The sequence below is a fragment of the Delphinapterus leucas genome, chromosome 10 (assembly GCF_059928025.1).
Source record: "Delphinapterus leucas isolate spDelLeu-1000000601 "Yukka" chromosome 10, BTC_Dleu_Yukka2, whole genome shotgun sequence".
In the NCBI taxonomy this organism is placed as follows: Eukaryota; Metazoa; Chordata; class Mammalia; order Artiodactyla; family Monodontidae; genus Delphinapterus; species Delphinapterus leucas.
Genome location: NC_143138.1, coordinates 53,676,553 through 53,689,570, shown reverse-complemented (window position 1 = coordinate 53,689,570; position 13,018 = coordinate 53,676,553). Strand labels below are relative to the sequence as shown.

Sequence of the window (13,018 nt, the reverse complement as noted above, 5' to 3'; positions counted from 1 at the left end):
AATTCTGTAATATCAAATATCCAGTTAGGGTTCAAATTTTCATAAATGTCATAATGTTTTATAAATGTTGTATATATATGTTTTTTTTTTTTTCTTTTTTTTTTTGCGGTACGCGGGCCTCTCACTGTTGTGGCCTCTTCCGTTGCGAAGCAACAGGCTCCGGACGCGCAGGCTCAGCAGCCGTGGCTCACGGGCCCAGCCGCTCCGCGGCATGTGGGATCTTCCCGGACCGGGGCACGAACCCACGTCCCCTGCATCGGCAGGCGGACTCTCAACCGCTGCGCCACCAGGGAAGCCCTATATATATGTTTTAACAGTTTGTTTGAATCAGTATACAAATAAAGTCCAACAATTAGTTGTTATGTATTACAAGCCTGTTTAAATCTTTGTGTACCTCCAAGTACTTTTTTCCTTGTGTTTTATTTGTTGAATAAGTTGGGTAGTTTATCCTGAAAAGTTTCCCATATCCTGGATATTACTAATTCTTTTCCTGTGGTGTGGTTTAATGTGTTCTTCTGTCTTTATATCCTGTAAATTGGTAGTTGGATCTATAGACTTGATCAGATTTTCGGTGAGGGGTGGCAGGAGGAGCAAGACTACTTCATAGGTGGTGGTGTGTTCTGTTTACATAAGTCTCATCAGATCTGGCTGCCTCTCTTACCATGTAGATTATTTCCAGTATGAATTATATTTTAGGTAATAAGGTCATCTAAAAAATATGCATTTTGTTTACTTATTCATTTGCTTTCTACTTCCAGGGTTAACAAAAATTTTATTTGAATAAATTCTGTATCATTTTATGAAAGAAATGGTATTAGCATATATTGACATATTTTGTGTGAGTGTATGTATATATGTTACATTATATATTTTTAAATTTATATTGAGATTATTTTTTTTAAGTATTTAGAATTTTTATTCAGTTTTGACATTCATACAGAATAGTGCATAAATTGTAAGTATGCAGCTCTGTAAGTTATCACAAAGTGAATACACACATGTATCTCCCACACAGGTGAAGAAGGAGAACATTACAACATTCCAGAATCCTCCCCAAATCTTTCTTAATCCTTGTCTTTTCTGTCCTTCCCAGAAGTAACCATAATCCTGACTCTATCACCATACGTTAGTTTTGCCTCTGTTTGAATTTTATATAAATGGAATCATATAGTGTATACTTTTTGTGTCTTTCTTCTTTCAGTTAACATTATCTCTTTAAGATTCATTTGGGTTGTTGGATCGAGCTATAGTTGTTCATTTTCATTGCCTTACAGTTCTCCTTTGTATGAGTAGGTCATACTTTATGAATCCATACTGTTGACGGACTTCTGAGTTGTTTTCATTTTGTAGCATTTATGAATTAATGTTGTTAGAAACATTCTTATGCATGTCTTTTGGTATACTTACGTATTTGTTCTCTTGGAATATATTTGAATGGAAGTGCTGGGCCATAGGGTATGTTTACCTTAGTTGATATTCACAGACAGTTTTCCAGAGTGGCTGGAATATTGGATGATTCCATTTATATGAAATGGCCAGATATGGCAAATCTATAGAAAAGAAGTTAGATTAATGGTTGTGTAGGACTGAGGAAATTGGGAGGAATGGGGAGTGACTGCTAATGGGTACAGGGTTGTTTTTTGGGATGATGATGACATTCTGAAATTGATTGTGTACATCTCTGGCTTTATATTAAAAACCATTGAATTGTGCACTTTAAAGGGGTTAATTATATGGTATGAGTTTTATCTCAATAATTGGCTGTTATAAAGAAAGATAAGTTCTGAGATACCTAATTACCTCTTTCATATTGTACTTGAGATTTATTATTATGACTCTAAACTTAAATATGGACTTTGGATAGAGTTGCTTTTCCAGTTTTATCCTAGTGCTTTACTGTTCTCTATCCTTATCCTGAATCAGAACCTCCCAGAGCTTTACAGGCCTCTGTTGTTTGGCCTCCTAAGTTGTGTTTTAGATATTCCAGCCTCTGTTGTATTTGCCATCTGTTGAATTTCCTAAATTCTTTTTCTTCCTGAATTACTTAAAAGATCCCAGTCTCTTCTTTCTACTCTTACACTGTTCCTTTCCTCCTTTTCCATCAGATTGTATGTGTAATGATCCTCCATTATGAATAAGCTTGTTTTTCTAAATAGCTGTATTATTATTTTATAATAGCTTTTTATTTCTTTTTCCTTTCTTTCTCCCTGTTACTGTTATATTTGCCTGATCTTTCAGTTGACCCCTCTTCCCATTAATGCTGCCTGTATCTACATTCCTTGCTGTATATTTTATCTGTCCCACCTCAATTCCTTACCAACCCTCTTTTCTCTCAGAGCTTCCAGCCCTGAGTTTCCTACTCCCTTTTTGCTACTGAATAGCTGAGTGTTAATTTCATGCTTCTTAACATCTTGTTCTGCCTTTTTTCCCAGAGAGCTTTCCTAAATCCTCTCCTTTCTGTTTCTGGGCTGTCTGGTCTTCATTCTGAAGTCCCATCTTCCAATTCCAGTTTTCCCTCCCCTGTCTCATCTTGTCCATCTAGTCTCTGGGCAGCCTGTCTAGTGTCTGCTCAATTCTCTGGAAGGTAACTTACTTTGTAGGATGAAGGGACCTGTGTCTTTTGACTGCAGTGCTTTCAGATGTGTGAACATTTGTTGAATTTAATGGGGGTAAGAGCTGAAGTTAAGGTTTAGAAATCCCATTATAATGAATTCCTAGAAGGTTTTCAACTAAAAAAAAATTTTTTAGACCAAACAGTATTTTCAACCTCAATTTACAAGTAAAAAATGACAGGATGTGGACCAAGGCTTAACTAAGGTTTTAGAAGTGAAATCATGACAGAACCATTGATGTGAGAAAAACATTTGGCAATTAAAGACTTAACCCAAATCTCTAAGTCATAATTTAAGAATCATAGTGGGACTTACCTGGTGGCACAGTGATTAAGGATCTGCCTGCCACTGCAGGGGACACAGGTTCGAGCCCTGGTCCAGGAAGATCCCACGTGCCATGGAGCAATTAATCCCATGTGCCACAACTACTGAGCCTGCGCTCTAGAGCCCACGTGCCACAACTGCTGAAGCCCGCGTGCCTAGAGCCCATGCTCCACAACAAGAGAAGCCACTGCAATGAGAAGCCTGTGCACCGCAACGAAGAGTAGCCCCAGCTCGCCGCACCTAGAGAAAGCCCGCGTGCAGCAACAAAGACCTAATGCAGCCATAAATAAATAAATAAATTTAAGAAAAAAGAATAAATCATAGCATGATATAATATTGGAAAGTAAAAATTAGTGCTGTCAGCATGATCCCATGATCATGGTCTGAAAAAAATTTATATATAAATATAAAACATCGGAGAGCATGCAGTTAAATAAGTTCTCTGGATGGTGGGATTGTGGTTTTTTTCTTTGTTCCTATTTATATTTCCTAATTTTCTTCTATAATGAGTATACATTGCTTTTGTAATAAGAAACACTTTTTTTAAAGAAGTGATAGTAGAAGTGTATTATTCTGAATATAAAATCAGAAGTGCTAATAGAATTGCTGTTGAATTAAAATAGGTTAACAGGAAAAACATCAGATTATCAGTCATATCAGCATCACTTTAATTTCTGACATATTTCATTGTTTTTATGTTTGCCTTAAGTTTCCTTAGCATGATTTTTATGTAATTTTTAAAAATGTCTTGGTTACTGAGTATATTCATTATAAGGTTGGAACTAAAGTATTGGGTTGGCCAAAAAGTGCCTTCGGTTTTTAAGTAAAAATAAAAGACACATTTTTCATTTTCACCAAGAACTTTATTGAACAGCGTACTCACCCTTTTGTTCCACTATCTTCTGCCATTTTTCAGGCAACTTCATAATTCCATCTTGCCAAAACTTTTTATCTTTTTGAGCAAAGAACTGTTCCAGGTGCCTTTTACAGTCTTCCAGGGAGTGGAAATTTTTTCCATTAAGAGAATTTTGTAAAGACCTAAATAAATGGAAATCCAAAGGTGCAATGTCTGGTGAATACAGCAGATGAATCAGAACTTCCCAGCCAAGCTTTAACAGTTTTTGCCTAGTCGTCAAAGAAACATGCGGTCTTGTGTTATCCTGATGGAAGATCATGCGTTTTCTTTTGTCACTTTTCGTCGAGTGCTGCTTTCAGTTGGCCTAATTGGGAGCAGTACTTGTTGGAATTAATCGTTTGGTTTTCTGGAAGGAGCTCATAATAGAAGACTCCCTTCCAGTCCCATCATATACACAGCATCACCTTCTTTGGTTGAAGACTGGCCTTTGGTGTGGTTGGCGGTGGTTCATTTTACTTGTCCACGATCTCTTCCATTCCACATTATTGTACAGTATCCACTTGCCATCGTCCATCACAATTTGTTTTAAAAATGGAACGTTTTCATTACGTTTAAGTAGAGAATCGCATGCAGAAATACGGTCAAGAAGGTTTTTTTCGCTTAACTCATGTGAAACGCAGACATCAAAGTGATTAACATAATCAAACTGGTGCAAATGAATTTCAGTGCTTGATTTGGATATTTTCAGTATGTTGGCTATCTCCTGTGTTGAGAACAATGTTGATTGGTCTCAATTAATGTCTCAATTTGATCGCTGTCAACTTCAACTGGTCTGCCTGACCATGGAGCATAGTTCAGCAAGAAATCTCCCTCATGAAACTTCACAAATCACTTTTGACACGTTTGATCAGTCACAGCACCTTCTCCATACACTGCCCAAACCTTTTTTTTGCATTTCATCTGCGTTTTTACCTTTCTTGAAATAATAAAGCATAATATGCCGAAAATGTTGCTTTTTTTTTTTTTTTTTTTTTTTGTGGTACGCGGGCCGCTCACTGCTGTGGCCTCTCCCGTTGTGGAGCCCAGGCTCCGGACGAGCAGGCCCAGTGGCCATGGCTCACGGGCCTAGCCGCCCCGTGGCATGTGGGATCCTCCCGGACCAGGGCACGAACCTGCGTTCCCTGCATTGGCAGGTGGACTCCCAGCCACTGTGCCACCAGGGAAGCCCCTTGATGTCTTTTTTTAAATGCACGCTGGTATGACAGCTGTCACATACAGTCTAACAAAATTGTTTCAAATGAAGTTAAAGACAACTAAGTGCTACTAGAGCCATCGTATGGAAAATACCGAATGAACATTTTGGCCAACCCAATATTTTTGATGGGTTTGGGGAAATAATTTTATGATGAAAATATGAAACTGCTTTGTGTGAAAGTTATCTTTTTTTAAAAATTGAGGTATAGTTGATGGTACAATATTATATAAGTTTTGGGGGTACAACATAGTGATTCACAATTTTTAAAGGTTATATTCCATTTATGGTCATTATAAAATATTGGCTATATTCCCTGTGTTGTACTATGTACCCTTGTAGCTTATTTATTTTATACATTGTAAACCCCTACACTTGAAGGTTACCTTTTCACAAATACACCTGCGAGTGTGTAGAGTGCTACCTGTATTTGACTGCTTTGCTCTACTGAAGAGATGCATTTTGTGTCTGCTTTCAGTGAGTTAATTGTAAAAGAGAGTTGTATAGAGCTAACTGAATCCTTGGAATTGTTTTTTCTCAGGGAGATGGTGAAGGAAATTGTTTCTAATTAAAACTGTATGTAAAACAAACAAATAAAATTTATTCTTTATTCCCAGATTAGAAATGATACTTGGCAAATTTGATGAAGTGCAAAATTCAGGTGGTGTGATTTTGAGTGCCTGCAAAGGTAAGAATAATTAAGTTATTCCAGTTCTCAAACATTTCTAAGATTATTTAGCAAAGTCTTAGACACTAAAATATGTCTTCTAGTCAACTATTATATCACTGATTCAGCAGATTTGACTTTGTGGCTTAAAACTTGTTTAGGATAACAAAGTCTTTACATCCTGCTGATCATTACCTATCCTCTGATTCTTTTGGAGTAAGTGAAAATTTAATAATGGGTTAATTGTGTAAAATTATACTACTCTTTTGCCTTATATTTGGTATCTTCTGAGTTGAAGGTATGATGACCCTCTTGCCTTCTATGTTCTGTGCACAAAATGTGTTTTTTACTCCCAGAGTAATTGTGTTTTTTTAAAAATTAATTAATTATTATTATTTTTTTTTTTTGCGGTACTTGGGCCTCTCACTGTTGTGGCCTCTCCCGTTGCGGAGCACAGGCTCCGGACGCGCATGCTCAGCGGCCATGGCTCACGGGGCCAGCCGCTCTGCGGCATGTGGGATCTCCCCGGACCAGGGCATGAACCCATGTCCCCTGCATCGGCAGGTGGACTCTCAACCACTGCGCCACCAGGGAAGCCCAATTTATTTTTTTAATTGAAGCATAGTTGATTTACAGTGTTGCGTTAATTTCTGCTGTATAGCACAGTGACTCAGTATATACATATATGCTTTTTTTTTTTTTTTGGCTGCGTTGGGTCTTTGTTGCTGCGCATGGGCTTTCTCTAATTGCCTTGAGTGGGGGCTGCTCTTCACTGTGGTGCACGGGCTTCTTATTGCGGTGGCTTCTCTTGTTGCGGAGCACAGGCTCTAGGCGCGCGGGCTTCAGTAGTTGTGGCACGTGAGCTCAGTAGTTGTGGCTCGCGGGCTCTAGAGCACAGGCTCAGTAGTTGTGGTGCACGGGCTTAGTTGCTCCGCGGCATGTGGGATCTTCCCGGACCAGGGCTCGAACCCATGTCCCCTGCATTGGCAGGCAGATTCTTAACCACTGAACTACCAGGGAAGTCCTCTACATTCTTTCTTATTTTCTTTTCCATGATGGTTTATCCCAGGATATTGAATATAGTTCCCTGTGCTATACAGTAGGACCTTGTTGTTTATTCATTCTATGTGTAATAGTTTTCATCTACTGACCCCAAATTCCCAATCCATCCCTTCCCCACCTCCCCTCCCCCTTTGTAACCACAAGTCTGTTCTCTCTGTGAGTCTGTTTCTGTTTCATAGATAGGTTCATTTGTGCCATATTTTAGATTCCATTTATAAGTGATATCATGTGTTTGTCTTTCTCTTTCTGACTTCACTTAGTATGATAATCTATAGTTGCATCCATGTTGCTGCAAATGGCATTATTTTGTTCTTTTTTATGGCTGAGTAGTATTCCATTGTATATATGTACCACATCTTTATCCATTCACCTGTCAATGAACATTTAGGTTGTTTTCATTGTAGACTTTTTAATGATGGCCATTCTGACTGTTGTGAGGTGGTACCTCATTGTAGTTTTGATTTGCATTTATTTAATAATTAGTGATGCTGAGCATCTTTTCATGTGCCTCTTGGCCATCTGTATTGTGTGTCTTCTTTAGAGAAATATCTGTTTAGGTCTTCTGCCCATTTTTCGATTGGTTTTTTTTTTGTTTTTGTTGAGTTATATGAACTGTTTGTATATTTTGGAAATTAAGCCCTTGTTGGTTGCATCGTTTGCAATTATTTTTTCCCGTTCCATATGTTGTCTTTTTCTCTCTGTGTGTGTGTTTTTTTTTAATGGTTTCCTTTGCTGTGCCAAAGCTTGTAAGTTTGATTAGGTCCCATTTGTTTATTTTTGTTTTTATTTCTATTGCCTTGGGAGACTGCTAAGAAAACAATGGTATGATTTATGTCAGAGAATGTTTTGCCTATGATCCCAGAGTAGTTGTTTTAGTTAGATGCTTTTAGTAGAAATTGTAGGGTTGATTACTCTGTTACACCTATGTGTAGAGTATCAGTGATCATACTAGTGAAGAGACACAGCCATAGGAACTTCACCAGTGTAATCATTTTTGGCTTCTTAATTAGAATGAGACCAAATTGGAACTCAAGGAGGTTTGGAGTTGGTATCTGGCATTTATTTGATTTTGTGGCTGCTCTTCTTTTTGTAAGGTTGCTAAATTGTGTTTGGTCTTATTGGGTAGCATTTACCTTCAATCCTTAAGTATTAATTAACCATACATGTGAAGAATATATGCTATTTCCAAAGATAGTATAGGTGGTTTTTCTACCTGGGAAAGTAGGTTCATATTAAAGATAGTATGCTTAGCTTAGTAATGTGCATGATGTTGGAGAAAAAATTTGGTATATGAGTTGTTATAGTCAAATAATAAGAAAGCTAGTTACTAATATAATTTGGTTCTCTTTTGCTGGATAAACCAAGACCAAGCCTTGTTGTATTGCAGGAAGGCAGATGGAGTGAGAGAATTTAGTGTTAAAAAGATTGTGTCTACCTTAATCTAAACTTAGTTACAGAAGCATAAATTAACTTCAGCACTACCAGTCCTCACCCTGATTGCCAGCTGTTTCTCACTCCTCTTCTCTAAATAGAAGGTGTTTTAAGTACCTTGTCCTTATTTTTCCAGCCGTTACCACTGTCCATTTCCATAGAAACCAGAAACAGCAAGAAGATGGAGAATTGTTAAAATTCCTTGAATTAAGATTGTGTGTTTTCATATCATTTACACTACATACTCATTTATGTATTCCAGACTCTGTAGTTACAGCCCTATGAAGAAAAGTATAATGCGTACTAAAAATTTAAGATATTTATTATTTGGATATGGTTTATTTTGAAAGTATTGTCCTTGTATTTTGTGAGGTTATTTCTGTTACCTTCAAAATAGAAGATTTTTTTGTTTCCTATTCTTTTAGCTCCCATTTCTTTTTCTTTTCGTTATCTCTCCACAAACAGGGACGTTTAGGGTTAGTATCTGGCATTTATTTCTCTTGGAGAGAGTTTTCAGAAACCCTTCTGTTTTGGAGATTATAATCTGAATATTGCAAGTATAGTCAAATGTGAACGTTAAAGTCTATAATACTTATTGGTGTGTAAAAATTGGTCATGATGATTTTGATGACAGTATTAAGCTGTCATTGAAAAATACTTTAATGGCTCTGTTAATAAGGGATGAGACTATAAGAGGAAAGCCCATTTATCATGTTGGTAGGTCCCAGGGCCCAAGCCTCTTTTTCCCCTTGTCTTTATTCTCTTTCAGTGGTTTAATCCAGACCAAAAGCTTCAAATGATAACTATTTGCTGATGACTCCTAAATATGTAGTTCTAGCCCTCATTTATCTCTCTGTGCTCTAGATCTGGGAGCCTGTGGCCTCGATGACATTTCCATTTGGATGTCTAAGAGACATCTCAGGCTTAACAGGCCCAAAAGTTAAAGCCTGTTGTCTCTTCCTTTCCTTCAAAACTGTTCTTCCCCCAGTTTACCCATTTCAGTCAGTGGTACCACCATCAGCTCAGGCTAGGAAATTTCCTGATTAGAATTAGTTAGTGTTGATCTCCCATTCTAACTAGTCATTTTTGCCTCTGAAATTCTAATATATGCCAAATTTGCTTATTTTTTTCCATCTCCACTGCTAAAACCCTACTCTAAGTCTCCTTTAGCTTTTTTTTTTTTTATTCTTTCCCTTTTTTTTGCGGTACGCGGGCTTCTCACTGTTGTGGCCTCTCCCGTTGCGGAGCACAGGCTCCGGACGCGCAGGCTCAGCGGCCATGGCCCACGGGCCCAGCCGCTCCGCGGCATGTGGGATCTTCCCGGACCGGGCACGAACCCGTGTCCCCTGCATTGGCAGGCGGACTCTCAACCACTGCGCCACCAGGGAAGCCCTCCTTTAGCTTTTACCTGCATCACTGCAATAGATTTCTGTTTTATGTTTGACCCCTGGAATCTATTTTCTACCCAGAAGTGAGAGTGGTCTTCTTAAAATATAGACGGATTATGTCACAACAGTGAAGAAGACAGTTAAAGTTTTTGCCTCGAGGAGCCTACATTCTAATGAGAGAGATAGATCATAAACAAGTAAACAAATGGATATCCAGAGTGATTACAGTTGGTAATGAAAGAAATACAACTACTCTTTGTTTAATGAATTTAATGAAATTAACTTAAATTATTCCTTAAAATCCTTGCTGCTAAGTGAAAAGCCATTAAATGAAAAAGTTATTTCTTAATTTTTCCTAACATTATGTTATGTTTCATCCCAACCCAAGATGCTTGAATAATTTTCACAGGTAGAAAAATACATCAATTGAGCACTGAAAACAAATTTTTATAACTAGCAATTTGAAGGCAAATAAATAGTTTATACCTAAAATAGTGTAATGAAGGTTTATTCAACTCCTTTTTTATTTCTGCACAATTTTTCCCCACATAATTTTCAGTCCCTCTTGGCTCATTGTTATTGTGCACTCAAACTAAAACTTGAAAATAAAGTTATAGACCAGGAAAACATCTAGGACAAAATAAAGGCTCATCATGGAAACTTGTGGAAATAGTTCATGCACACAACAGATTGAAGAGCTATTAAAGATACCACCTCTTTTCTCTCTCACTTGGTGTACATATGCAAAGCAAATTATTGTGAGTTCACCCAAACATGGCATTCTATTCGGATTTGTTTCATCTGATATTCTGTGACTAGAAACTATTATGGTAAGTAAAACTTTTTAATGTGTCTTTGCCTGAAACCATAATAATAAAATATCACACTTCTTATAATATATTCATTGAGGGTGTTTGGGGATGAAAAAATCATTTTACTAAATACAGACAAAAACAGACAAACAAAAACCCAGAGGATTTGTTGTAAAGGTGGTATAACTTTTTAAGAGCCACTGCAGTTAAAAGTTATCATCTACACAGTCATTAAGTGAAGTAAATAGGGTATGGAGATGTGAAGTAACTCAGTGATGCCACTTTAGATAGAATAGTGGGGCAAGCGTCTCTCAGAGTTGACATATTTGAATTGAGACTTGATAAAGGAGAATGAGCTAGCCATTGGATACATGGTAGGAAAAATGCTTTGGGCAGAGAAAATGTGACCATAAAGGCCAAGAGGTGGAAAAGGTCTTAGTGTATTTGAAGAAAGGAAGGAAGGCCAGGGCTGACTGGAGCCTAGTGAGGCTAGGGCTCTGTTGGAAGGGAGACTGTGTATGAGAAAAATTGGAAAAGTAAGCAGGAACCATTATATGAGGGTCTTGTAGGCCTTGGGAAGAGTTTGGTAGACTTCTGGGAGTAGGAAGGGTTTTAGGCTGGAGAGGCATGTGGTAAGTGAGAGTGACATGGCCCAACACTATCTTACATACATTTATTGTTTGGAAAAATTGTCTGTTACTTTATTTCCTCTTCCTTCTGCCTCTTCTCCCCTTATACATGTCTTGATACATAACTTTACATCTCATGCTTTTGTCTCTGATTTCTTTCATTATTGCCATATCTACGCTTTTAAGTTTTGATTGAACTCTTTGACTTGATTTTCTAGAGCATTAGTTCAGCACACTCAAGAACACAAAGTAAATTCTATTATCAGAGATTTGAGCATGTCGTTTAATTTGGGAATAGTGAGAAATGCATGGCATTTTTTTTTTTTTTTTTTTTTTTGTCGAGGGTTTTTCAAGCCTCACTTTAATTCTTGTATTACAGAGTAAGTTAGGCAGAATCCTTAAGTGCAGTGGAATTAGCTCTGCTATTAGAAGGAAACTGGATTTAAAATTAATCAAATCATGGCTGAAAGAAGGCAACACCAGCCCTGTAGGAAGGAAAAGACTGAAAGTTGCAGGCCCCCCTGTGATTATGGCAGGGTCTGGTGTTTTCTAGACAGGCTCCTATGCTAACTGAGATACAAGCACAGACGTGTTGGTGGCTGTGACTGCAAGTCTTTTTCTTTTTCACTGAAAAAACTATGCGTAATTCTGATTTGTCAAGTGTGTGTAGGACCTAATGCAGTCTTGGCATGTAATCATTGTAAAATATTTCCCAGCTTCTCTCTTTGAAAACAGTTGCTAGGAAAAGCATTGTTTTAGGAGGCTGGCAATAAACGAAACCACAGAAATTAGGCTTTGAAATTACCTTGATATTTGGCAAAAGAGGTAATGAGGTAACTTGCAGTCTAGTTTATAACATACCCTTTGGTGAAAAGCAAAGTAGCCCTTTTCTTAGGTTGATTTAAAAATGTATCTGTTTGTGACCATGAGCTCCAGGGCCTTCTTGGAGCTTGCCAATGTGCTGATGGTTGTGCAGCTTGGATGGAGGGTGCTCGGTGTCCCTGCAGCTGCGCACTGGCCAGGTTCTGTCTCCTCCACCAGAAGCAAGCTTTGTTCCGTGTGGCCCTGCCGTCTGCATACAGAGCAGCCTTTGATGGGCTGCCTTTGACGTGATTTGTTTACGGCAGACAGAAATGCTTCTTGCATAATGAGAGCAGTTAATCATGGAAACTGAGCTCTTCCTGTTTGTGCACTTCTAGCAGTCTTCTGTTGTAAATATTAAAAGGTAACGGCAAAAGGATGAAAACCTTTTAAAAAGGCACAAATCAGTTAATTCATCAGATCATGTGATTGCTACTGATTACATGGATATCTTTAGGGAAGCAGAAAATGATTGCTGAACACATGCCTTGTGTTTTGATGATTGCATTAAAAGTCCCCCAGTGGGATGGCATTTATTGGCTCTCAGAGCTTTTCTGACATTAAATTTCAGGCAGCCAGCACAAGGAGAAACACCATAACGTATATCTAACCTCATATGTGCAGTTAAAGAATAATCTTGATCAAGCTCTGCTAGGCTTTGCTAAATAGACGAGGGCTTTCAGCAAGACCCCAGACTTTTATTTTGAAGTGGAGTAGCAGCTGTTGGCTATTGCGGTGCAGAGCTGCAGCGGCCTGGGTCACACAGAGCTCCGGGTGTCTGCAGGGTGTCTGCAGGCTGCAGGCCGAGCCCAGTGGCGCAGGCACCGAGCTGCATTTATTTGCTGTGCTGTTTGACCTGTTGGTTTGAGAGAGCTCCCTGGACCATCTGAATGGCTATGGGAGATGGTGAGTAAGATTTATTTTTCTTTTTTTTGCTTGTGCTATACACTTCCTTTTAAAGTGACAGTCATCTGCTGTATAAGAAATATATTTCTCCCTAAAGAACGAAGGACACTTTGTGTGTGTATGTGTGTGTGTGTATATACACACACACACTCGTATGTTCATGTGTGCACGTGTGTGCGTACTTGTCATTTGGTATCTTTTTCTACTTGATATGTCTG

General features: G+C 38.3%; 1 protein-coding gene across 16 annotated transcripts in view; it reads left to right on the top strand.

Annotated features, from left to right (window-relative positions):
- The window catches only part of CLASP2 (cytoplasmic linker associated protein 2), a 178,148-nt gene that overhangs the window by 26,665 nt on the left and 138,465 nt on the right, over positions 1–13,018 (top strand). For 15 of the 16 annotated variants that reach the window (XM_089918983.1, XM_089918981.1, XM_089918984.1 and 12 more), the window contains one exon: positions 5,662–5,732. In XM_089918983.1, coding sequence (XP_089775109.1) covers positions 5,662–5,732 — 71 coding nt within the window. Of the gene's footprint in view, positions 1–5,661; positions 5,733–11,346; positions 12,801–13,018 lie in introns of those variants that run through there. The other variant, XM_089918996.1, reaches the window with a different exon arrangement.